This window comes from Salvelinus sp. IW2-2015, linkage group LG15 (assembly GCF_002910315.2).
Source record: "Salvelinus sp. IW2-2015 linkage group LG15, ASM291031v2, whole genome shotgun sequence".
NCBI classification, from domain to species: Eukaryota; Metazoa; Chordata; class Actinopteri; order Salmoniformes; family Salmonidae; genus Salvelinus; species Salvelinus sp. IW2-2015.
In genome coordinates this window covers 62,008,648-62,032,395 of record NC_036855.1, presented here as the reverse complement: position 1 = coordinate 62,032,395, position 23,748 = coordinate 62,008,648, and the positions used below count along the sequence as shown (strand labels likewise).

Below are 23,748 nucleotides of genomic sequence, written 5' to 3'. Positions count from 1 at the left end.
CCCTATGATCCCCCCTGCTTTACCATGTCCAGTGGAACCGTGGCCTCTCTGACCAGCCCTGACCCTAACGGTCGGCTATCTAAAGAGTGCACGGGGAAGGGTGGATCTATCGGCACCAGCGGAATCCCCAGCTTACGGGCGAGTCCGCGATCCATAAAGTTCCCAGCTGTGCCTGAATCGACTAGCGCCTTATGCTGGAGAGAGGGAGACAACTCAGTTTTTTTTTTATACAAACATGTGACCAACAGGGAGCTCTGGGTGAGTTTGGTGCCGACTCACCTGGGGTGACCGAGAAGTGTTCTGCCTGCCCTCTCGACTCCCAGACGGGCTCCTCCAGCACCGGTCGGAAGTGTGTCCTCTCCGACCACAGCTGGTGCAGGAGGAGCCTTCTCCTCCGGTACCCCTCGATGCAGCCCCCCCTAACTCCATAGGTATGGGAGCGGGAGGGCCAGGAGGTGGAACTGACAGGACCCTTTCTGAACGCCCGCGGGCAGCTAGCAGATTGTCCAGCCAGATCGACATGTTTATGAGTTCATGGAGGGAGAGAGTGGCGTCCCGACAAGCTAGCTCCCTGCGGACGTCCTCCCGGAGGCTGCACCGGTAGTGATCCATCAGGGCCCTGTCATTCCACCCAGCCCCAGCGGCCAAGGTCCGGAACTCCAGCGCGAAGTTCTGCGCGCTCCTCGTCTCCTGCCTAAGGTGGAACAGCCGTTCACCTGCCGCTCGGCCTTCTGGAGGGTGGTCGAACACGGCCCGGAACCGGCGGGTGAACTCTGGGTAGTGGTCCCTAGCCGAGTCTAGGCCATTCCAAACTGCCACTCCAGAGTTCGGCCCGTCAGGCAGGAGACGAGAACGCTCACCCTCTCTTTGCCCGAGGGAGTCGGCCTCACGGTAGCCAGGTACAGCTCGAACTGGAGCAAAAATCCCTGGCACCCAGCCGCCGCTCCATCGTACTCCCTCGGGGGTGCAAGACGAAGTGCGCTGTAGCCGGATAACGCCGGAGGAATGGGTTGAGTCGTCGAAGGAGCTGGAGGTGAGGTGGGGAGACCACTCCTCTCCCATCGGTCTATTCTCTCCATCATTTGGTCCATCGCCGACCCAATCCGATGGAGGATGGCCGTGTGATGGAGGACGCGCTCCTCCATCGATGGAAGGGGGGTGGCCGCTGCTCCTGCTGACTCCATGAAGGTGCGGGCTTCTGTAACGCACTTCTATGCGTAGTGGGTGCGGAGTCAGGCGCAGGAAGCAGAGGGTTAAGGACAATGTTTTATTCCGGCACAGGAAAATGGTCACGCCAAAACACCAGGCGCAATAACAAGACCGACCCAAAACCAGGACCCAACCAGTCCGGAGAAAACCAAGAAAAACGCACAACCACAAACATGAACAGAGGAAAATAAGCCTGCACAAAGAGCAGGCGGGCATTACCGGCTTAAATAGCCCAACTAAAACCTAAACAAGAAACAGGTGTAACCATTAAGACAAAACCAACAGAAAAGGGAAAAGGGATCGGTGGCAGCTAGTAGACCGGTGACGACGACCGCCGAGCGCCGCCCGAACAGGAAGAGGAGCCACCTTTGGTGGGAGTCGTGACAGTTACTCCACTTCAAGAATTGCATTTGGCGAAAGGCTTGGCACACGAATACTCAGGCTGACTGGCTCTTGTTCAGGCAAATGAGAAATAAGTGTGCTCAGGCTACCCGGAAGGCCAAAGTTAGTTACTTTAAGGAGCAGTTCTCTCTCTGTGGGTTTAACCCCAAGAAGTTCTGGAAAACAATTAAAGACCTGGAGAGTAAACCCTCCTCCTCACAGCTGCCCATGTCCCTTCATGTTGATGATGTGGTTGTTACTGACAAGAAGCACATGGCTGAGCTCTTTAATCACCACTTCTTTTTAAGTCAGGATTCCTACTTGACTCAGCCATGCCTCTTTGCCCGTCCAACATTTCCTAATCTCCCACCCCTTCTAATGCAACTATCCCCGATGCCTCTCCCTCTTTTTCCCCTGCCCTGCTACAGTTTCTCCCTGCAGGCAGTCACTGAGTCCGAGATGCTAAAGGAGCTCCTTAAACTTGGCCCGAAAGAACCACCTGGGTCAGATAGTTTAGACCCTTTCTTCTTTAAGGTTGCTGCCCCTATCATCGCCAAGCCTATCTCCAACCTTTTAACCTGTCTCTCCTTTCTGGGGAGGTCCCCATTGCTTGGAAGGTAGCCACGGTTCATCCTTTATTTAAAGGGGGAGATCCTAACTGTTATAGGCCTATTTATATTTATCAAAAGTGTTGGAAAAACTTGTCAATAATCAACTGACTGGCTTTCTTGATGTCTATAGTATTCTCTATAGTAATCTGGTTTCCGCTCAGGTTATGGACGTGTCACTGCAACCTTAAAGGTCCTTAAGGACGTCACCATTGCCCTTGAATCTAAGCAATATTGTGCTGCTATTTTTGTTGACTTGGCCAAAGCTTTTGATACGGTAGATCATTCCAAACTTGTGCGCCGGCTAAGGAGTATTGGTGTCTCTGAGGGGTCTTTGGCCTGGTTTGTTAACTACCTCTCTCAAAGGGTAGGTGTATAAAGTCAGAAAATCTGCTGTCTCAGCCACTGCCTGTCACCAAGGGAGTACCCCAAGGCTCGATCCTAGGCTCACGCACTTCTCAATCTACATCAACAACATAGCTCAAGCAGTAGGAAGCTGTCTCATCCATTTGTATGCAGATGATACAGTATTAGAGTCAGCTGGCCCCTCCCCAGATGTTGTGTTAAATGCTCTACAACAAAGCTTTCTTAGTGTCCAACAAGCTTTCTCTACCCTTAACCTTGTTCTGAACACCTCCAAAACAAAGGTCATGTGGTTTGGTAAGAAGAATGCCCCTCTTCCCATAGGTGCTATTACTACATCTGAGGGTTTAGAGCTTGAGGTAGTCACCTCATACAAGTACTTTGGAGTATGGCGAGATGGTGCACTGTCCTTCTCTCAGCACATATCAAAGCCGCAGGCTAAAGTTAAATCTAGACTTGGTTTCCTCTATCGTAATCGCTCCTCTTTCACCCCTGCTGCAAAACTAACCCTGATTCAGATGACCGTCCTACCCATGCTAGATTACGGAGACATAATTTATAGATCGGCAAGTAAGGGTGGTCTCGAGCGGCTAGATGTTCTTTACCATTCGGCCATCAGATTTGCCACCAATGCTCCTTATAGGACACATCACTGCACTCTATACTCCTCTGTAAACTGGTCATCTCTGTATACCCGTCACAAGACCCACTGGTTGATGCTTAAATATAAAACCCTTTTAGGGCTCACTCCCCCCTATCTGAGATATCTACTGCAGCCCTCATTCTCCACATACAACACCCGTTCTCCCAGTCACAGTCTGTTAAAAGTCCCCAAAGCACACACATCCCTGGATCGCTCCTCTTTTCAGTTCGTTGCAGCTAACGACTGGAACGAGCTGCAACAAACACTCAAACTGAACAGTTTTATCTCAATCTCTTCATTCAAACACTTAATCATGGACACTCTTACTGAGTTGTGGCTGCTTTGTGTGATGTATTGTTGTCTCTACCTTATTGCCCTTTGTGCTGTTGTATGTGCCCAATAATGTTTGTACCATGTTTTCTGCTACCATGTTGTGTAGCTACCATGTTTTTGTTATGTTGTGTTGCTGCCATGCTATGTTGTCTTAGGTCTCTCTTTATGTAGTGTTGTGTTGTCTCTCGTTGTTATGTTGTGTTGTTAGCATGATGCATTGTCATGTGTGGCTGCCTTGCTATGTTGTTGTCTTAGGTCTCTCTTTATGAAGTGTTGTCTTGTCTCTTGTTGTGATGTGTGTTTTGTCCTTTATTTATATTGTATTTCTATTATATTTTTAATGCCAGGCCCCCGTCCCACAGGAGGCCTTTTGCCTTTTGGTAGGCCGTCATTGTAAATAAGAATTTGTTCTTAACTGACTTGCCTAGTTAAATAAAGGTAAAACAATATATATATATAAATATCTGGCAACGGTGCTGGTTCCGAAGAGACAACCCCTTACATAATGCTAAGAAGACTCTGTATATTCTGTTCAACACTGGAAAAATGGGCCTCCTGCACACCATACGACATATCCAGCGATGTCTACGGTGCTGCAACCCCCGGGACTCGAAAGCAGAAGACAAATCCATGCGCTGGGTTGCCGGGGATGCGGCCCCACATGATGCTGAGTAGCATCTTACAGGTGGAGGAGAGAGGACATAGGGTCCATGTTGCACCGTCGGCAGGCGGGGGGTTTCCATAGTCTCCAGAGAGAAGGTATAATCCAAATGGTAGTCGTCCACTGGATACCCCGGAACCATACTCCACTGGACTGCAGGTGGGCAGTGCGGAAAGTACCCTGTGTAGTCTCTGTGGGCCACCATATTGTAGTATTGTCAGCAAAAGTCACAAATCCGGCGAGTCAAAGGACCATGAAAGAGAGCGACCCGGCTCTACATATTTACTGGTTTGAAACTCACTGACACCGCCCCTGGTTAGAGGGGAACAAAGCAGGAACTTTAATCACACACAATAACTTTAATCACACACAGGAGAAGATGAACATGGGTATGTACATGGGTATGGTTCTGTAAAGGTACAGAAACAGAGAGACAATGAATGTACACATGGAATGCAATGAATAGAGCAGGATGAATGTATGCATATCAAATGAGGGACGAGAGTAAATAAAAATGGAACAGAACTGCAATAGCACAAAGGGTAAGGACTGTATCTTATAACCAGGTATTATTGTTATGTTATTAATAGTACAATAATAACAACAGCAGAGTTAATATTAACATATTACCTAATACCACACAAACGGGCTATACATTCAGGTAAAACATATGGGTTAATGATTCAGTAACAGGGGGGCAGAGAGCTCCAGCAAAAATTCATCAAGCATACCAGCCCTAGTGGATTTTTTTTTACATTAATCTTAAGCAAGGCATCTAGCACATCACAAATAGTAAATTGTTGAAATTAAAACAAAGATTCACTTGAAGTTGACTGGTTAACCATCGAGTCAGCTGGAGACTGGCAGAGGGAAGAGCAGTTGATTGACTGACCAGGGTCAATCACTGTTTTTCTCAAATAAAAAGCCTGCCGAGATAAAATGATTAAAGCATCACTTATCCTATTCTTCTCAGTTATGATGCCAGTGTCAGACAGAACTTGCTTAGGCAAGGAAGATGAATTTGTGCGCTTTAGTCCATTTACTGTTTTCCAAAAATGTAGAAGGATCACCAGAGTCCGAGCTTTAAAAGTAGCTTGATTTAACTTTCTTTCTTGAGATAGAGTGCTWATACGTTTTGTTCTATGAGATATCAGTCAGTTAACGTGACCTTTATGAATTAAGAAGCCGTTGGGTGTTGTTTTTTAAATTTTATTACATAAATGCTTCAAAATTCACAAAAGTGATGTTAGCTGATGATGATTATCTTGTAGAACAAAATATATAAGATCTCCTAAGCCTGTGTTTACCACAGCCCTTATTTTTGGCATTCATTCAAAAACCCTGCAAAAACTCCATTCATTTTCCCATAGGCTTCGCTCAACGCACCATGCTGGAATTAGTGCCTACAAAAATACGCCATTACTATTGCTCTCTATAGCAGGCTCCTCAGAAAAATAACTTTGTTGGCAGTGAGACTCAGGAAATCCTGTTTGAGTTGGGATTTGATAGTCCTGATGATATGCTGATCTACCCTGGTGTCTATGTTATAGGTTTTTGCCTGCCCTTCAGATTTAGTGAGATGACTGAACAAACAAACATGGATCTCATCTCGGCATAAAACATACATATTGTTGTTCCTCCACCATGTGTGAGTATATACACATACAGCAGCTGAGATACTTTTAAAAATATGTTTATTTGGAAATGTTTACAGTGTAGTGGAAAAAGACCAGTTCATCTTCGCAAACAGAGAGTTGCTGTTGATCTTCAGTAGTATTTCTATCAAACGTTACAATAAAGAGAGAGTGAGATAGAAAGAAGAGTCACATTAGCACTGCAGTAAGTGATAGTCTGTGTGGGTGAGGGGAGTGTTTGTGTCTCTGAGCCCAACCTGGGGGCCTCATGTGGGGGCAGACACCAGGCCTGCAGGGCCCTGGCCCAGGGAGTGTCCAGCCACACTGCTCTCCAGGGGCTTGAAGCCCAGCTCCTCCATAGGGATCCCAAAGGCCTGCAGCTTGGCCTCATAGGTTTTCAGCAGGTCATTATGGGCCTGCCCATCAGACAGAGATGTTAAAATATTTATTGAGAGTAACAGTATATTATCACTTTTGCCTATAATGATGAGAATGTATTGATTTTGGATTGGTTAGTTATTCTATTACATAGTTATAATACTGTTGTTTTCCGCTTAATGTACAAAACTAAATAGGGTTCAGACCCAAAAGGCATTGTATTCAGCCAACATTCTCACCTTACAAACCCGCGCCAACTCATACTGCAAGTCTTTGATCGCAATGTTCTTGGAGTCCAAAACTTCCTGCAAGGAAAAAACAAATAGAGTTGTTTGGCTGCAGAATAGTCTACCGTAAGCTTCCACCAGTATAACTACGCTCACAGGCAAGGTTTGCAATTTGATGTGGTTGAAGCCAYWKGAKAATCAGCTTCTAGGACAGTAGRGTAGAGAAACCTGATMGCAAGGACTTAGCAACAGMAAACATASTCRMACGATGGAATGAAGATCACAGTTTTCTGTTAAGAACACTTCTCTGTTTTAATCTTGAATGACAACTTGGCTTGTATCCAGTATCCACCACAAAGCAGGTATGATGAGGTGTGGTGCTAGTTGTTTTCACAACTCTGTTAGCTCAACACAAGAGAGTAGGGTACTAGTGTAGCTTCTTTGGTATGATGGAGCTGTGTAGTCTTGCGTAGTCAGGGTGGTTTGGGTTAAGGCTGAACCAGGATGTGGACATAAAGCTACAGTTAGGGTTGTGGTTGAGAGTTAGGGCTGAACCAGGATGTGGACATAAAGCTACAGTTAGGGTTGTGTGAGATGAAGGGTCGGTGAACCAGGATGGGACATAAATCTACAGTTAGGAGTTGTGGTTGAGAGTTAGGGCTGAACCAGGATGTGGACATAAAGCTACAGTTAGGGTTGTGGTTGAGAGTTAGGGCTGAACCAGGATGTGGACATGAAGCTAGGGTTAGGGTTAGGTAGCACAGGGAGGGTAGCATACCTCCAGTTTGCGTGTGACCACGCCGAGGGCGGTGTGGTCCAAGTTGGAGGCAGACAGCACCTCGTTGAGCTGAGCCTCCTTCTTCTCCAGGGTGTTGGTCAGAGCCCCCAGTTTCCTCTCCAACAGGAGGTTCTTAAAGCCACTCTTCTGCTGCACCTCCTGGATGGCCTGGGTGAACTTCTTATACAGGTCATCACGCTCCACCTGGACCTGCACCACACAGACAAAAGGATTGGCTCAGCTCAGTTAGAAACACAGATCAGTTAAGCATGGATCAATTTGATAGAATTACATTTGATTCAATTCAGTTCCCTTTTTTGGGTGTGTGAGTGCATAACAGAGGCCAAGGGACTGTCCTTCAATAGTAGCCATTGTATGGGTGAAAAGTGTTCAGTTACTAGGAGGTTTTTAGTCAACCTAATAAACGGTCTGTGTAGTTAGTTTGTGCTGTGGTCTCCTGTACACAGGGTAAAAGGGCAGAAGGACTCATCCTTGAACTCCTCTGTAATCACGTCAAAGGAAACAATGGTCCAAAAACTCTTTTTTTTCTTAGATTGGAACACAGATTTCAGTGTCGACACCTTTTCAGTTCTAACCCTTAATAATTGGCACTGTGTTCATGAGAGTTTCTCAGATTCTTCTCTGTATCAAATTTGAAAAGGCTAAACTTTCTGTTGTTTTGCATGGGTCCTCAGATCCTCAAAATGTTCTACAGCTGCACCATCGAGAGCAACCTGACTGGTTGCATCACTGCCTGGTATGGCAACTGCTCGGCCTCCGACCGCAAAGCACTACAGAGGATAGTGCGTACGGCCCAGTACATCACTGGGGCCAAGCTTCCTGCCATCCAGGACCTCTTTATCAGGCGGTGTCAGAGGAAGGCCCTAAAAATTGTCATAGACCAGCCACCTTAGTCATAGACTGTTCTCTCTGCTACCGCACGGCAAGCGGTACCGGAGCGCCAAGTTGAGGTCCAAAAGTCTTCTTAACAGCTTCTACCCCCAAGCCATAAGACTCCTGAACAGCTAATCAAAGGGCTACCCAGACCCCTCTTTTACGCTGCTGCTACTCTCTACTTATAATCTATGCATAGTCACTTTAACTCTATATAAATGTACATATTACATCAACTAACCGGTGCCCCTACATATTGAATCTGTACCGGCAACCCCTGTATATAGCCTCACTTGTTATTTTACTGCTGCTGTTTAATTATTTGTGACTTTTATTTTCTATTTTCTACTTATCTCTTTTTTTTTTACTTAACTTGTTTTTTTCTTAACTTCTTAAAGCATTGTTGGTTAAGGGCTTGTAAGTACGCATTTCACTGTAAGGTCTACTACACCTGTTGTATTCGGCGCTTGTGACAAATAACATTTGATTTGATTCAATCAAGTGACAACAATTTATGCAACATGTGAGGACAAAAGCCTTTGTCATGACAAACCAGAGTTTGTGTGCATGTGTGTGTGAGTGCACGCTTGGACGTGTGTGTGTGTGTGTGTGTGTGTAATTGTAGCTTCTCACCTTACTAAACCTCTGTTCCAGCACTTCGTGTTCCCACTTCAGGTCTTTCATCTCCTTGTCTGCGACCTTCAAATGTGCTTTGGCCCCCTGTCAAGAAAGGCACCATCACTCCTGTTTACTTTCACCAAGTACCCTACTACATTTCTATTCACTCTCAGATACACCCAACACAAACCATTCATTATAGAACATTTGAGAGAATTTTACTTTTCCATGTTGCTATATGAATATTTGTTATGCATATCTGTCATACTGCTACATTGTTGCTTTTTGCTATAAATCTTCTGTATAATGACCATATAACCAGATATCATGTATTCTATTCTGTGTTTGTGTGTGTAACCCACCGCCAGTGAGGTCTTGTCCTTCTCGTAGTTGGCCAGTTGTTTCTGCAGCTCGGTCACCTCCTCCTTGGCCCTCTGCAGGGGCTCCGTCAGGCGCTTGTTCTGCAGCAGCACCTCTGCCATGTCCTTCTCCAGACGCTCCTCCTTCCTCTTCATCTCCTCCATTTGCTCCTGACAGACACACACAGGCCATGTAAACAACTCGTTACTAGCTTGTATTGGATTGATGTGTCAGTGTAACAGTTTGCCCTCCAGGGCTCTAAACCCTGGCCACTGTGTCAGGCACACCACACAGTGAACCCTTCTGCTAAAGATCAGGACCTATCAGTAATCATACACCTCTCTGTTATCGTCTTGTAATACACAAGTAAGTTGTGAGTTGATGAGGCCTAGGTTAGGTTTGATGATACTGTACGTTGAGGAATTTCTAATCCTCAGTCAGTTGATTGGGCATAGGTTATTGTTATTGAGCAGAACAAATACCTTGGTCATTAGCTGATATTGTTGTGGTATTGCTAACCTTGAGTGAGTTGATGAGGGCCAGGTTGTTGAGGGTGATGTCGTTGTAGTAGTTCTTGATGTCGCTGAAAGCCTTCTCGTGGTTCTTCATCAGCGTGTTGATCTGGCTGTTCTTCCTCTCCTCGATCTCGTGGATCTCTGTCTTCCTCCTCAGGTCCTGCTCCTGACGCAGCATCTGCATCTTCTTCTCATACTTGGCCTCAATTTCTACTCAGCAGGTCAGACAAATGGCAATAGACAGAGAGAGATGGCTATGGTTCATAATTTGGGTATATGTACGCATGTGAGTACAGTTTAACGACAACACAGGCACAGCTATAATCACCTTGCACTTGTCTCTCAAAGTCATTTCTCGTTTTGGTAATTTCCTGGTCGTTTTTCTGTTGAAACAGAAATTGAAAGAATTGACAATCAATGCAATGTCACCTAGACGTGTGTGGAAAGCAAATGTGATAAAAAGGCACAACTTTGATCTGGGTGGTGAGAAGCTCATATTGACAGAGAGAGCGAGGACGCCATGCACCAGTTTGAGGCCCTTGATGAGGTTCTCGTTGGAGAGCTCCTGCTCCTTAAAGTCCACTTTGAGGGTGCGCATGCCCTTGCAGAGCTCGTTCTCCAGCTCGGCGTGCTCGTTCTGCATCAGCTTGTTAGAGACCACTCCCTCTCCCTTCAGCTCTGAGATGCTGTTCTGGTGCTCATACAGCAGATGCTTCACTTTCTGCTTGTACACCTGAGGAACAGAACAGTAACAGTAAGGACCCTGATAACTATTCTAATGTGGTTAAACAGTGTTTGTGTGTCTGCTACTGTATGTGTGTGTAGATGTGTGTGTGTTATACCTTGATCTCTACTTGGTGGCGCTCCTCAGCCTCTTCCATCTCCCGGTCTCTGTTCCTCAGGTCTGCCTTCCTCTCGTCCAGGTGTCTCTTGGTGATCTCCCAGAAGGTGTGGATCTTGTCCCTCTCCAGCTGGAAGTAGTTCCTCTCCTCCCTCTCCCTGTCCAGCTCCTCCCGCAGCCGCACAATGTGCTCCTCCAGCTAACACAGAGAACATCATCATGTAGATTCAGATAAATATATGCTATGCAGCATAACCCATGGATTATCAAGCAAATTGTTTATTTGATACACTCTATCAACAGGACAGAACAGCAGCCTCTGGTAAGACACGGGGCGGGGGCCTATGCATATATGTAAACAATAGCTGGTGCAAGATATCTAAGGAAGTCTCAAGGTTTTGCTCGCATGAGGTAGAGTATCTAATGATAAGCTGTAGACCACACTATCTACCTAGAGAGTTTTCATCTGTATTTCTCGTAGCTGTCTACATACCACCACAGACCGATGCTGGCACTAAAACGGGACTCAATGAGCTGTATTCCGCCATAAGCAAACAGGAAAACGTTCATCCAGAGGCGGTGCTCCTAGTGGCCGGGGACTTTAATGCAGGGAAACTTAAATCAGTTTTACCTAATTTCTATCAGCATGTTAAATGTGCAACCAGAGGGAACAAAATTCTAGACCACCTTTACTCCACACACAGAAATGCATACAAAGCTCTCCATTACCCTCCATTTGGCAAATCTGGCTATAACTCTATCCTCCTGATTCCTGCTTACAAGCAACAATTAAAGCAGGAAGCACCAGTGACTGTCTATAAAAAAGTGGACATATGAAGCAGATGCTAAACTACAGGACTGTTTTGCTACCACAGACTGGAATATGTTCTGGGATTCTTCCGATGGCATTAAGGAGTACACCACATCAGTCACTGGCTTTATCAATAAGTGCATCGAGGACGTCGTCCCCACAGTGACTGTACGTACATACCCCAACCAGAAGCCATGGATTACGAGCAACATTCGCACTGAGCTAAAGGGTAGAGCTGCCGCTTTCAAGGAGCGGGACTCTAACCCAGAAGCTTATAAGAAATCCCGCTATGCCCTCCGATGAACCATTAAACAGGCAAAGCATCAATATAGGACTAAGATCGAATCGTATTACACCGGCTCCGACACTCGTTGGATGTGGCAGGGCTTGCAAACTATTACAGACTACAAAGGGAAGCCGAGAACTGCCCAGTGACACAAGCCTACCAGACAAGCTAAATCACTTCTATGCTCGCTTCAAGGCAAGTAACACTGAAACATGCATGAGAGCATCAGCTGTTTCGGGTTGACTGTGTGATCACGTTCTCCGCAGCTGATGTGAGTAAGACCTTTAAACAGGTCAACATTCACAAGGCCGCAGGGCCTGACTGATTTCCAGGACGTGTACCCCGAGCATGCACTGACCAACTGGCAAGTGTCTTCACTGACATTTTCAACCTCTCCCTGTCTGACATGTTTCAAGCAGACCACCATAATCCCTGTGCCCAAGAACACTAAGGTAACCTGCCTAAATGACTACCGACCTGTAGCACTCACGTCTGTAGCCATGAAAGGCTTTGAAAGGTTGGTCATGGCTCACATCAACACCATCATCCCAGAAACCCTAGACCCACTCCAATTTGCATACCGCACCACCAGATCCACAGATGATGCAATCTCTATTCCACTCCACACTGCCCTTTCCCACCTGGACAAAAGGAACACCTATGTGAGAATGCTATTCATTGACTACAGCTCATCGTTCAACACCATAGTGCCCTCAAAGCTCATCACTAAGCTAAGGATCCTGGGACTAAACACCTCAGTCTGCAACTGGATCCTGGACTTCCTGACGGGCCGCCCCCAGGTGGTAAGGATAGGTAACAACACATCTACCACGCTGATCCTCAACCCGGGGGCCACTCAGGGGTGCGTGCTCAGTTCCCTCCTATACTTCCTGTTCACTCATGACTGCACAGCCAGGCACGGCTCCAACACCATTATTAAGTTTGCTGATGACAAGAGTGGTAGGCCTGATCACCGACAACAATGAGACAGCCTATAGGAAGGAGGTCAGAGACCTGACCGTGTGGTGCAAGGACAGCAACCTCCCCCTCAACGTGATCAAGACAAAGGAGATGATTGTGGACTACAGGAAAAGGAGGACTGAACACGCCCCCATTCTCATCGACGGGGCTGTAGTGGAGTAGGTTGAGAGCTTCAAGTTCCTTGGCGTCCACATCAACAACAAACTAACATGGTACAAGGGGGCACGACAAAACCTATTCCCCCTCAGGAGACTGAAAAGATTTGGCATGGGTCCTCAGATCCTCAAAACGTTTTACAGCTGCACCATCGAGAGCATCCCGACGGGTTGCATGGCAACTGGTATGGCAACTGCTCGGCCTCCGACCACAAGGCACTACAGAGTGTAGTGCGTACAGCCCAGTACATCACCGGGGCCAAGCGTCCTGCCATCCAGGGCCTCTACACCAAGCGGTGTCAGAGGAAGGCCCTAAAAGTTGTCAGACTCCAGCCACCCTAGCCATAGACTCTTCTCACTGCTACCACACGGCAAGCTGTACTGGCGTGCCAAATCTAGGTCCAAGAGGCTTCTAAACAGCTTCTACCCCAAGCCATAAGACCCCTAAACAGCTAATCAAATGGCTACCCAGACTATTTGCATTGCCCCCCCCCCCCTCTATGCTGCTGCTACTCTCTGTTATTATCTATGCATAGTCACTTAATAACTCTACCTACATGTACATATTACCTCAATTACCTCGACACCGGTGCCCCCGCACATTGACACATTGACTCTGTACCGGTACCCTCTGTATATAGCTCCGCTATTGTTATTTACTGCTGCTCTTTAATAATTTGTTATTCTTATCTCTTACTTTTTTTCTTCTTCTTAAACTGCATTGTTGGTTAAGGGCTTGTAAGTAAGCGTTTCACTGCAAGGTCTACACCTGTTGTATTCGGCGCATGTGACAAATAACATTTGATTTGCTATAGTTGCTCAGTAGCTAGTACAGTACTTGTTTGCACAATGTATGTTTGCACAGTTAGCTATCACTGACCTAGTAATGGAGCATCAGAGTGTAGCTAATGTGTAGAGGTGCATGAAATAACACCTACCTGCTCCTTCGACATCTCCTCCGTGGAAAGGCCATCTACTACTGTGGGTGTCTTCCCTTTGGCAGACTTGGCTGCAGCCTTCTTTTTGGGTGGCTGTAATGCAACAACATCTAAAAATGTTACTTCTAACTACCGAGCTAGATAAAAGGTAGCGGATTAAACTCATAGCTAGCTAACGTTACATCGATTCGCCCAAGGTCAATAACGTTAACAGTAACGTTAGCTCAAAAATTAAACGCCCACCTTTGTTTTTCCTCAGAAGTGTCGTGCCTTTGTTTGCTGAAATACATACTATAACTGTCGTTACAATACTTTTTCAATAAAACTTAATCAAATACAACCACCGACTGGTCTCGGCTCCACTCCGCGGTGAAGTTAATTCTAAACTTCCTTTACCATTGCGTGGAGTTTAGTATGTTTACGTTAGCTAGCTACAATGCAGACATTGCATGTATTCATGAAGCTAGATGAACATTACAGTACTAGTAGCTAGCTAACGTAAGTTAGCTAGACGCTAACGTGGCCACACTGCAGTGAGTCTAACTGTAACGCTTTATTATATTGTTGAAAAGATAATACACGTACGTACCATTCTGAAATACTGCTACCACGCACAGATATAGCTGAAAAGGGACTATCTTTGAAAAAGTAAACAGCTAGCACGCTGCCTAGCTAAACACATTAATCTGTGATAGCTCAAACGACAACAGTGTCGTCATGGCAACGTCGATGAATATCTCGCGAGACTGCTCTGTAACTAAACTTTTCGTTTGGCCACTTTTGTAATATCTCTCAAGAGTGCACGTTCACTATGTTTTAGATTATCATTTAATGTAACATTTGCCGAAGAAATTAAACAACTTTTGTGTACCGATATGCATTCCAACAAAATAAATGTTTCCGCCCGGTTTCGAACCGGGGACCTTTCGCGTGTGAGGCGAACGTGATAACCACTACACTACGGAAACCGATAATATTTTTGTCAGCTGAATACCCTTTCATGGTTACTCCTGTCTTCTTTTCTCATCTAATTGTTTTTGAGAAAGAGACATGAAGAGAGGATGTGAGGAATCAAGAAAATATACTTTGAGATGCACCCATGGACTGATTGAAGTATATCAGAAATCTGTATATAATGACGACGTGCTCATGTATCCGCCCTGATAATGCGAGTCAAACCCATAGCCCATAGAAACGCATTGGGTTTATTTTGCACAGATTATTTTGAGATAGCTAACTCTCTCGCTTCACCTCTCCTTCTCAAGCTATTCTATGGACTATAGTAAATTCAGTTTTCAATGTAAATTCTAACTAAAATAATTCTAACAAATTAGGTTTTCATTGGCATGATGATGGGAGCTAAAATATCACTTTTTTAATCAACATGACAAATGTTTGAACTTTAGCTATATTTTCAACATCGACTTCCAGGGTGGGATCGCAGCTACTTTTAGAGTTATGATCCAATTTGTAAGCAGAGAAAATGTGATGATGGATTCAAAATGATCGCCCTCTGCTGGTGGTTTGCAGGACGTGCAATGATACAAGTAAAAGGAGGGTATATTATACTGAACAAAAATATAAACGCAACAATGTCAAAGATTTTGGTGAGTTACAGTTCATATAAGGGCTCTTTCTCTTCCGGAAAATTCAGCGTGACCGACGTTTCGTGTCTGTTTAGACTTAAAAATGCGTTACGTGTCCGCTTACCTCCTGCCTGTGCTCGGTGGCAACACCAGCCCCTCCTCCAAGGATATCAAGACCATTTTGGGGAGTGTAGGAATCGAGGCCGGAGTTGAGCGCCTAGACAAGATTGTCAATGAATTTAATGGGAAAGACATCAATGAAGTCATGAACTCTGCGCTCTAAAGTGTCCTCCGTGCCAGCAGGCGGCGCTGTGGCAGCTCCTGCTGCTGCTGGGTCTGCTGCAGCTGGCGTTTCTCCTGCTGCTGCGGAAGAGAAAGAGGGATCTGATGATGACATTAGATTTGGACTCTTTGATTAATCTTCCTTCCGTTAGAAGTTCAAAAAACAATAATAAAATGGAAATGGTTAGAAAAATATAAGGAAATCACTCATAGGCCCACCCACTTGGCAGTCAGGCCCACCCACTGGGGAGCCAGGCACAGTCAATCAGTTTTTCCCCACAAAAGGGCTCTATTACAGACAGACATAAATAAAATGTTATATTTTCAATATTTGTTTTTATTTGACTATATTCCTCAATTATTTTTTTATTGAAGTCAAAATACTACTCATATTACAGAGCAAGCGGTAAAGCTTCATATGACTAACATTTTTGCTTTGTAGGACCTACAGATGAAACGTTATGGTCTTAAAGGAGGCCTGGGTAAGGCCAAAATGACAATATGTTTTTTTTCTGTAATTGGTATTTTAACCAATCATATCAACTCTTAAAAAAATATGATGTGAAAAGATCTGATGTGATATGTCAAAAGACCTATTAGTAGAAAAAATATCAGAATTGGGCTTCCTGTGTAAATGCAGCCAATGTCACAAATGTTCCAACTTCAATCATTTATTCCTCAATTATGCTTTAAAATACAATTGTCAAATATATGTCAACAATCCTTCATCCAAAGGACCCTTCTATGGATTACATTTTGAGAAAATCCCCAAAAGTATGGTCTTTTTTTGTTCTGGTAACATTAAAAAGCAAAACTCTCTGACAATATCTTCATCTGTTATAAACATCTTCATTTGAAGCAAACACGTTTTATTTTAATACTTCCTATAGAAGCATTAAAGCTACTCCTTGCATTTACCTACCTCACTTTCTTCTTCTTCTTTGGTATCATGGCATTCGCACATTTAGTTTATGCATGTGTTGTGTGTGGTCAATCCCATTACATTTTTTCAAAAAATAAAAAGGAAGAGGTGAAAAGGAAAAAATTGCACCACCAACTAACCCTCTACCTATATACCACTATTACATACCACCACTATTACACACTCACCGACGAATTCTCACAAGGCACCCAGACCTGCGTTAAAGAAAAAATCTTTGTCCAGTTCGAGGTGAGTAATCGCTGTTCTGATATCTAGAAGCTCTTTTCGGTCATAAGAAATGGTGGCAGAAACATTATGTACAAAATAAGTAATAAACAATGCGAAAAAACACGCAAAATAGCACAATTGGTTAGGAGCCCGTAAAAATGTCAGCAATCTCCTCTGGCACCCTTCTATTATCCCTGGCAACTTCAATCTATGTGAGAATGCTGTTCATTCAATTCAACACCATAGTGCCCTCCAAGCTCATCACTAAGCCCAGGACCCTGGGACTGAACACCTCCCTCTGCAACTGGATCCTGGACTTTCTGACGTGCGCCCCCAGGTAGTGAGTGTAGGTAACAACACATCTACCACACTGACCTTCAACATGGGGCCCTTCAGGGGTGCGTGCTTATACCCCTCCTGTACTTCCTGTTCACCCACAACTGCGTGGCCGCACACGACTCCAACACCATTATTAAGTTTTCTGATGACATGGTGGTGGTAGGCCTGATCACAGACAATGAGACTGCCTATAGGGAGGAGGTCAGTGACCTGGTGGTGTGGTGCCAGGAGAACAACCTCTCCCTCAACGTCAGCAAGACAAAGGAGCTGATTGTGGACTACAGGAAATGGAGGGCTGAGCACACCCTAATCCGCATCGACGGGGCTGTAGTGGAGCGGTTTGAGAGCTTTAAGTTCCTCGGTGTCCACATCACTAAGAAATTAACATGGTCCACACACACCAACACAGTCGTGAAGAAGGCACCCTCAAGAGGCTGAAAATATTTGGCATGGGCCCTCAGATCCTCAAAAGGTTCTACAGCTGCACAATTGAGAGCATCTTGTCTGGTTGCATCACCGCTTGGTATGGCAATTGCCTGGAATCCAACCGCAGGGCGCTACAAAGGGTAGTGCGTATAGTCCAGTACATCACTGACGCTGAACTCCCTGCCATCCAGGACCTGTATACCAGGCGGTGTCAGAGGAAGGCCCTAAAAATTGTCGAGGACCAGCCACCCAAGTCATAGACTGTTCTCTCTGCTACAGCATGGCAATCGGTACCGGTACAAAATCTGGAACCAACAGGACCCTTAAAAGCTTCTACCCCCAAACCATAAGACTCATAAATAGTTACCCAAATGGCTATCCGGACTATCTGCATTGACACCCTTTTGCACTAACGGTTTTGACTCACATACTCTGCTGCTACTGCTTATTATTTATCTTGTTGCCTTGTAACTTTACCCTTACCTATATGTATATACTGTATCTACCTCAATTACCTCGTACCCCTGCACAATGGCTTGGCACTGATACGCTGTGTATATAGCCAAGATATCGTTACTCATTATGTATTTATTCCTCGTTTTTAATCCATAATTTTTCTAGAATTGTTATATTTTTCTGTTGGGAAATAAGCATATCACTGTTAGTCTACACCTGTTTTTTACGAAGCAATTGACAAATCTGATTTGATTTGATTTGACACACACACACAGACCAAACTCGTGTGTCCATCCATGTTTTGTCTCCTGCACCTACAGTACTAGTCAAAAGTTTGGACACACCTACTCATACAAGGGTTGTTCTTTATTTTTACTATTTTCTACATTGTAGAATAGTAGTGGAAATATCAAAACTATAAAATAACACATGGAATCATGCAGTAACCCAAAAAGTGTTAAATTTGAGATTTTTCAAAGTACATTTACATTTAAGTCATTTAGCTGACGCTCTTATCCAGAGCGACTTACAAATTGGAAAGTTCATACATATTCATCCTGGTCCCCCCGTGGGGAATGAACCCACAACCCTGGCGTTGCAAGCGCCATGCTCTACCAACTGAGCCACACGGGTCCAAAGTAGCCACCCTTTGCACATTCTTGGCATTCTCTCAACCAGCTTCACCTGGAATGCTTTTCCAACAGTCTTGAAGGAGTTCCCACATATACTGAGCACTTGTTGGCTGCTTTTCCTTCACTCTGCGGTCCAACTCATCCCAAACCATCTGAATTGGGTTGACGTCGGGTGATTTGTGGAGACCAGGTCATCTGATGCAGCACTCCATCACTCTCCTTCTTGGTCAAATAGCACTTACACAGCCTGGAGCTGTGTTGGGTCATTGTCCTGTTGAAAAACAAATGATAGTCCCACTAAGCACAAACCAGATGGGATGAGTAATGAGTAGATGTGTCCAAACTTTTGAAAGGTACTGTATGTTAGAGAGTGATGTACTGTTGTAGGATATTAATTTGAGCCAGTTAGCTACAGCAGGAAAATAATCCTGCAGCAAAAGGAAATGTGAATTATTATGTGGATTATAATAAATGTACCTTTTTGTAGGGGTTAATACAGTTTTCGTAAAGGAAAATCCAGTCTGAAATTTCAAAGTGGAAATTACAAACTTCAGAAGCCTTTTCAAACCTCAAATACACTAAATGTTTTATAATTCCTACATTGCAGGGAAGTTCTCCTGCAACAGGGTGATCAAATTAAGATCTTACATCTGTATCCACATTTCCAAAGGCGAATGGGTATAGTCCCATCTCTCTCTCTGCCCCGTCCCTCTACTAGAGTAAATAATTTTCAGTACTGTTGTCCTGTGCTTATCATCCTATTTTTATGCTTCTGTGGGACAAAGCTTAAAACTGGAGTGTTAAGATGTTTACCTAATAAGGTGTATGCACATTCGCATACACCAGTGGAGAACGACTGCCCCCTCTCATTGAAGCCGCGGATGTTTAAGGCCAACTGCGGTACTGCAGGCATTTGCAGAAAAATGGGAATCTTTGTGTAAATAATCATGGTATCAATAGTTGCCTTTAATACACCAGATGTACAGTATGTCCTTGAACCACTTGAATTACTTTAAAATCACACAGAGAAGAAGGTATAAGGATAATTTAGTTGCTGAGAAGAAGGTAAAATATAATTTAATTGCTAATGGCAGCCTGCTGTACCATAGTCAGCCTTCAACTTGAGTTTCTCCTTTTTTTATTTTTTATTTAACTAGGCAAGTCAGTTAGGAACAAATTCTTATTTACAATGACGGCCTACACCAGCAAAACCCAGACAACGCTGGGCCAATTGTGTGCCGCCCTATGGGACAGTTGTGATACAACCTGGATTCGAAACAGGGTGTCTTCAGTGACACCTCTAGCAGTGAGATGCAGTGCCTCAGACCGCTGCACCACTCGGGAGCCCATTTAGAGTGGACAGCACTGAGCAAGCTGGAGTAGCTCCACTTCCTGGAGTAGCTCAAACTGCGCATGTTATGTCTCCATGATATGCCATCTTAACTGACTTCATTTGGCTATTGAGTCTTCACATAGGATTGCACGGTGTCATGTGATCAGTGACTTTGTCCATTCATATATGCAGTCATTGGCACACACAGACACACACGCTCACACTCATAGTGACTGTGATACTTCACCACCCATGTGGTGTATCCAACTCTCCCCTTCCCTTTATCCAAAGCCCCACCAACACCCCTCCTAGAGCCCCCCCCCCCTCTCTCTCTCAATCTGGGCAGTCTGCCAGTGTTGCCCATCCTTGCTCTCTCTCACTTTCTCACTATCCCCCCTCTTTTTCTCCCTCTCTCTCTCTAGATCTCTCTGTATTCTGCATTCGCGAGCTCTTTCACAATGTGCTTATAGAACATTGCTGTGTTCTCTTTCTTTTCTCTCTCTCTCTCTCTCTCTCTCTCTCTCTCTCTTCTCTCTCTCTCTCTCTCTCTCTCTCTCTCTCTCTCTCTCTCTCTCTCTCTCTCTCTTCTCTCTCTCTCTGTGAGGCAGGCGCAGGGCAGCAGAGCGGTGAACTCAGTGTGTTCTCACATCTGTATTGGGGCAGGCTGGTGAGTGTGTGAGAGAGCACTGAGCAGGGATGAGCACCAGGCAGTGAGGAAGAGAACGACAGAGGAGTAAAAAAGGAGTGAAGCTGGAAAGTCGGATGCTGTGCCTCTTGTGTGATACGAAGTAGCTGGCATACCTCTCTCTCTCCCTCCATCTCACTCTCTCAGTCTGTCTCCCCCACTCCCATGCTGTTGTGATAGACAGCACGGCACTCTCGGCTCGGCTGCATGGAGGCACAGGGAGGGGCAGGGAGCCCAGGTAGGTGCAGCTTTATGTTATTCACTGTTAGCATAGAATCCATCAGCCTAGACCAGACTGTCCATCACCATGTCCTTCCAGACTGACTCTATGTTATGTCTATTCCATGGTAGTCTATCATACCAGCCTCTTTCACTCTATTGTCACATTTAAATTCTCTGTTAGCCCAGACTTGGTTTCTGAGAATAGGTGCTCTGTTTTACCCCAGACATATACTCTAGCAGCCTAGATGGTTATGTTCGTTAAGTCATGTACTCTGCTAGCTTTGACTGTATATTAGTATATTAGTGTAGTTAATGATCTTATCAGTGGGTTCTGTTAATCTATTAGCCCACCTGCAGTGCACATCAGTGGACTGCAGATGATACTGTAGAGTAGAGGAAACCGTAGCCAACATTAAGGATGGAAATAACATAGTGGTGGATGTTTCTACAGGTCTGAATGGGAGAATATATAAAGTGTTAATGAATCCCTACTATTCTTAGTATATTTAGACTAAATGCATATGAAATATGTGTTGAATGCTTACATGTAATGACATGGTTGGGAAAGGAAGGAAGATGAACACATGTGGATGTTGCTGTTTTCAGATATGGAGGATGTTGTTGTGTGTAGAGCTATTTCAGTGACCTGTGTTGACACAATGTACTTAATAAGATGTGATAAACCAGATATGATTTGTATGGTATCAATTAGACACAATACCTTAATGACATTGATATAACGGATCATAGCAACATCCTTTCCCGTAGGATGGATTGTTATCTGTGACTAAGGAAAAAAGGATGGATATTAGAAGAGAGAAATAACAGTATGGTGGGAGAAGGGTGTGGAGAGACTTACTTCCTGTTGCCATTACTGTTGAAAGAAGATTGATTTGATTTGAACCGATATGTTGAGTTTGATTAAACTATTGTGGTGAATGCAATCAGTGTGTGTGGGTGTGTGTGAGAGAGAACCTGATTCAGAGGTAGTTATGCGTGATTGCTTGGAGCAGTGTGAGCCGAAGCCTGAAAGAGTGGCCTTTCAAACAGCACACTCCAGTCCTTTCACTGTTGGCTGGTGGTGTTCACCATGTCCCATTAAACACACTGTGTACGGATGGTGCTCAGTCAGTAGGCATTTACAGTAGGGCACACTGGGTCAAGAGGAGCATGAGGTAGTGTCAGCTCATTTGTGTATGGGTTGATGGTCACTAGACCTGATACGGAATGTTATGGATTATTCTCATATCTGTTGATAGTGATTGACGCCAGACTGGAGGTACAAGGACAGAGGACACTGACTGTTATTGTATTCTGTGACACTGTGTGATCCTGTAGCAGCTGATTTTGTGACTTCCTACAAGCCTCTCAGTGGGTGTTTACGGAACATTGGTGCTGTGAGATTAGAATATGTTCTCTGCTTCTGTTCTGGAGGAGTTGTATTAAACCAGATTGATTTTGATTGACGTCATCTGGAACTGCTCTTCTTTTTTATTCACCTTGAAAATCCCTACTACACTTTCATTGAATACTATATGTGTGTGTCTATGCATGTAAAGCATGTACACGACTACACTTGGCAATTGATATGAGGCGTAAACCACAGGAGGTTGGTGGCACCTTAATTGGGGAGGATGGGCCTGTGGAAATAGCTGGAGTGGAATGGTTTCAAATACATCAAACACATGGTTTCCATGTGTTTGATGCTATTCCATTCACTACGTTCCATCCATTATTGTGAGCCATCCTCCCCTCAGCAGCCTCCACTGGCGTAAACATTAATTGTGTGACTATGAGGCAGATTGACATACAGAGGGGGGTAACAGACATGGGGAATGAAGCAGCAAACGGTAAATAGTATCACCACCTCATTATAGAGAAGGGAAAGTGGAGCTGTATTCTCTCAGCTTGTTTGGACCCTTGCTGCAAAAAATAAATCGATAGCCAACAGCAAGCCTTGTATCCAGGGTGAAATGGGAATCCATCATTTTTAGTCTGTGACTTGCTTTGCCAACCCTTTGAAATGCCACACCCTTCTCTGTGTGACACACACACACAATCTGTGCCAAAGATGCTCTTCTCCATTCCTAAGGATGTGGATGTTTCCACAGTGATTGTGCAGTCTGAGGGACAGCATGATGATGATGTCCAACAGGGGGCTTGGGGAGGGCAGCCCAGCAGGGAGTTAGGATGTTAATCTCTAGAACGCTCCTGCTGCTACTTTCTCACCTATCTCTCTCCTCTTTTCACCCACACCTTCATCCCGCTCTCCCTCTTCTTTCTCACCTATCTCCATCCCCCTCTCCACCTTCATCCCGCTCTCCCTCTTCTTTCTCACCTATCTCCATCCCCCTCTCCTCCCTGTCTGCTGTGTTCTGCGCTAACGCTTGTTGCTGCAGAGTCAGTGAGGTGGCAATGTGCCGCATGACTCAGAGGAATCTGGAGATCAAATCAAATTGTATTTATCACTGCCGCGAATATAACAGGTGTTGAACCTTACAGTGCAATGCTTACTTACAAGCCCTTAACCAACAATGCAGTTTAAGAAAAATAGTTGTTAAGTAAAAAATAGATAAGTAAAAAAAACAACTACAAAAATGAATAATAGTAATTAAAGGCAGCAGTAAATAACAATAGCGAGGCTATATACAGAGTCAATGTGGAGGCTATATGCTATATACAGAGTCAATGTGGAGGCCATATACAGAGTCAATGTGGAGAATATATAGAGAGTCAATGTGGAGACTATATATCAGATCAATGTGGAGACTATATACAGAGTCAATGTGGAGGCTATATACAGAGTCAATGTGGAGGCTATATATACAGAGCAATGTGGAGACTATATACAGAGTCAATGTGGAGACTATATACAGAGTCAATGTGGAGACTAATATATCTAGAGTCAATGTGGAGACTATATACAGAGTCAATGTGGAGACTATATACAGAGTCAATATAGTGGGAGCAGCTATATAGAATGGGCATAGATACAGATCAATGTGAGGCTATATAAGAGTCAA

General features: G+C 44.7%; 2 protein-coding genes and 1 non-coding gene across 5 annotated transcripts in view; 1 reads left to right on the top strand and 2 right to left on the bottom strand.

The window, feature by feature from the left end:
- Positions 1 to 5,875: 5,875 nt before the first annotated feature.
- Positions 5,876 to 14,346, bottom strand: gas8 (growth arrest-specific 8). 2 transcript variants are annotated; one of them, XM_024002689.2, is made up of 11 exons: positions 13,858 to 14,346; positions 13,615 to 13,707; positions 10,445 to 10,642; positions 10,129 to 10,335; positions 9,931 to 9,985; positions 9,607 to 9,812; positions 9,090 to 9,257; positions 8,743 to 8,829; positions 7,216 to 7,425; positions 6,450 to 6,515; positions 5,876 to 6,248 (listed from the first exon to the last, which is right to left on the bottom strand). In XM_024002689.2, exons 2-11 carry the CDS (start codon positions 13,627 to 13,629, stop codon positions 6,099 to 6,101), a joined length of 1,362 nt encoding a protein of 453 aa, XP_023858457.1. In that variant the 5' UTR covers positions 13,630 to 13,707; positions 13,858 to 14,346; the 3' UTR covers positions 5,876 to 6,098. The 2 variants fall into 2 exon arrangements, with proteins under 2 accessions (XP_023858457.1, XP_023858456.1); XM_024002688.2 differs by having other exon boundaries at positions 14,204 to 14,346.
- Positions 14,347 to 14,509: 163 nt separating this feature from the next.
- On the bottom strand, positions 14,510 to 14,582 carry trnav-cac (transfer RNA valine (anticodon CAC)). The gene has a single exon. It is a non-coding gene; the product is annotated as a tRNA-Val (tRNA).
- A 5,828-nt stretch (positions 14,583 to 20,410) lies between these two features.
- The window catches only part of dbndd1 (dysbindin domain containing 1), a 27,918-nt gene continuing 24,580 nt past the window's right edge, over positions 20,411 to 23,748 (top strand). For both annotated transcript variants that reach the window (XM_024001130.2, XM_024001131.2), the window contains exon 1: positions 20,411 to 20,741. In XM_024001130.2, the coding sequence (XP_023856898.1) occupies positions 20,711 to 20,741 (31 nt within the window). In that variant the 5' untranslated portion in view covers positions 20,411 to 20,710. The remainder of the gene's footprint in view (positions 20,742 to 23,748) is intronic.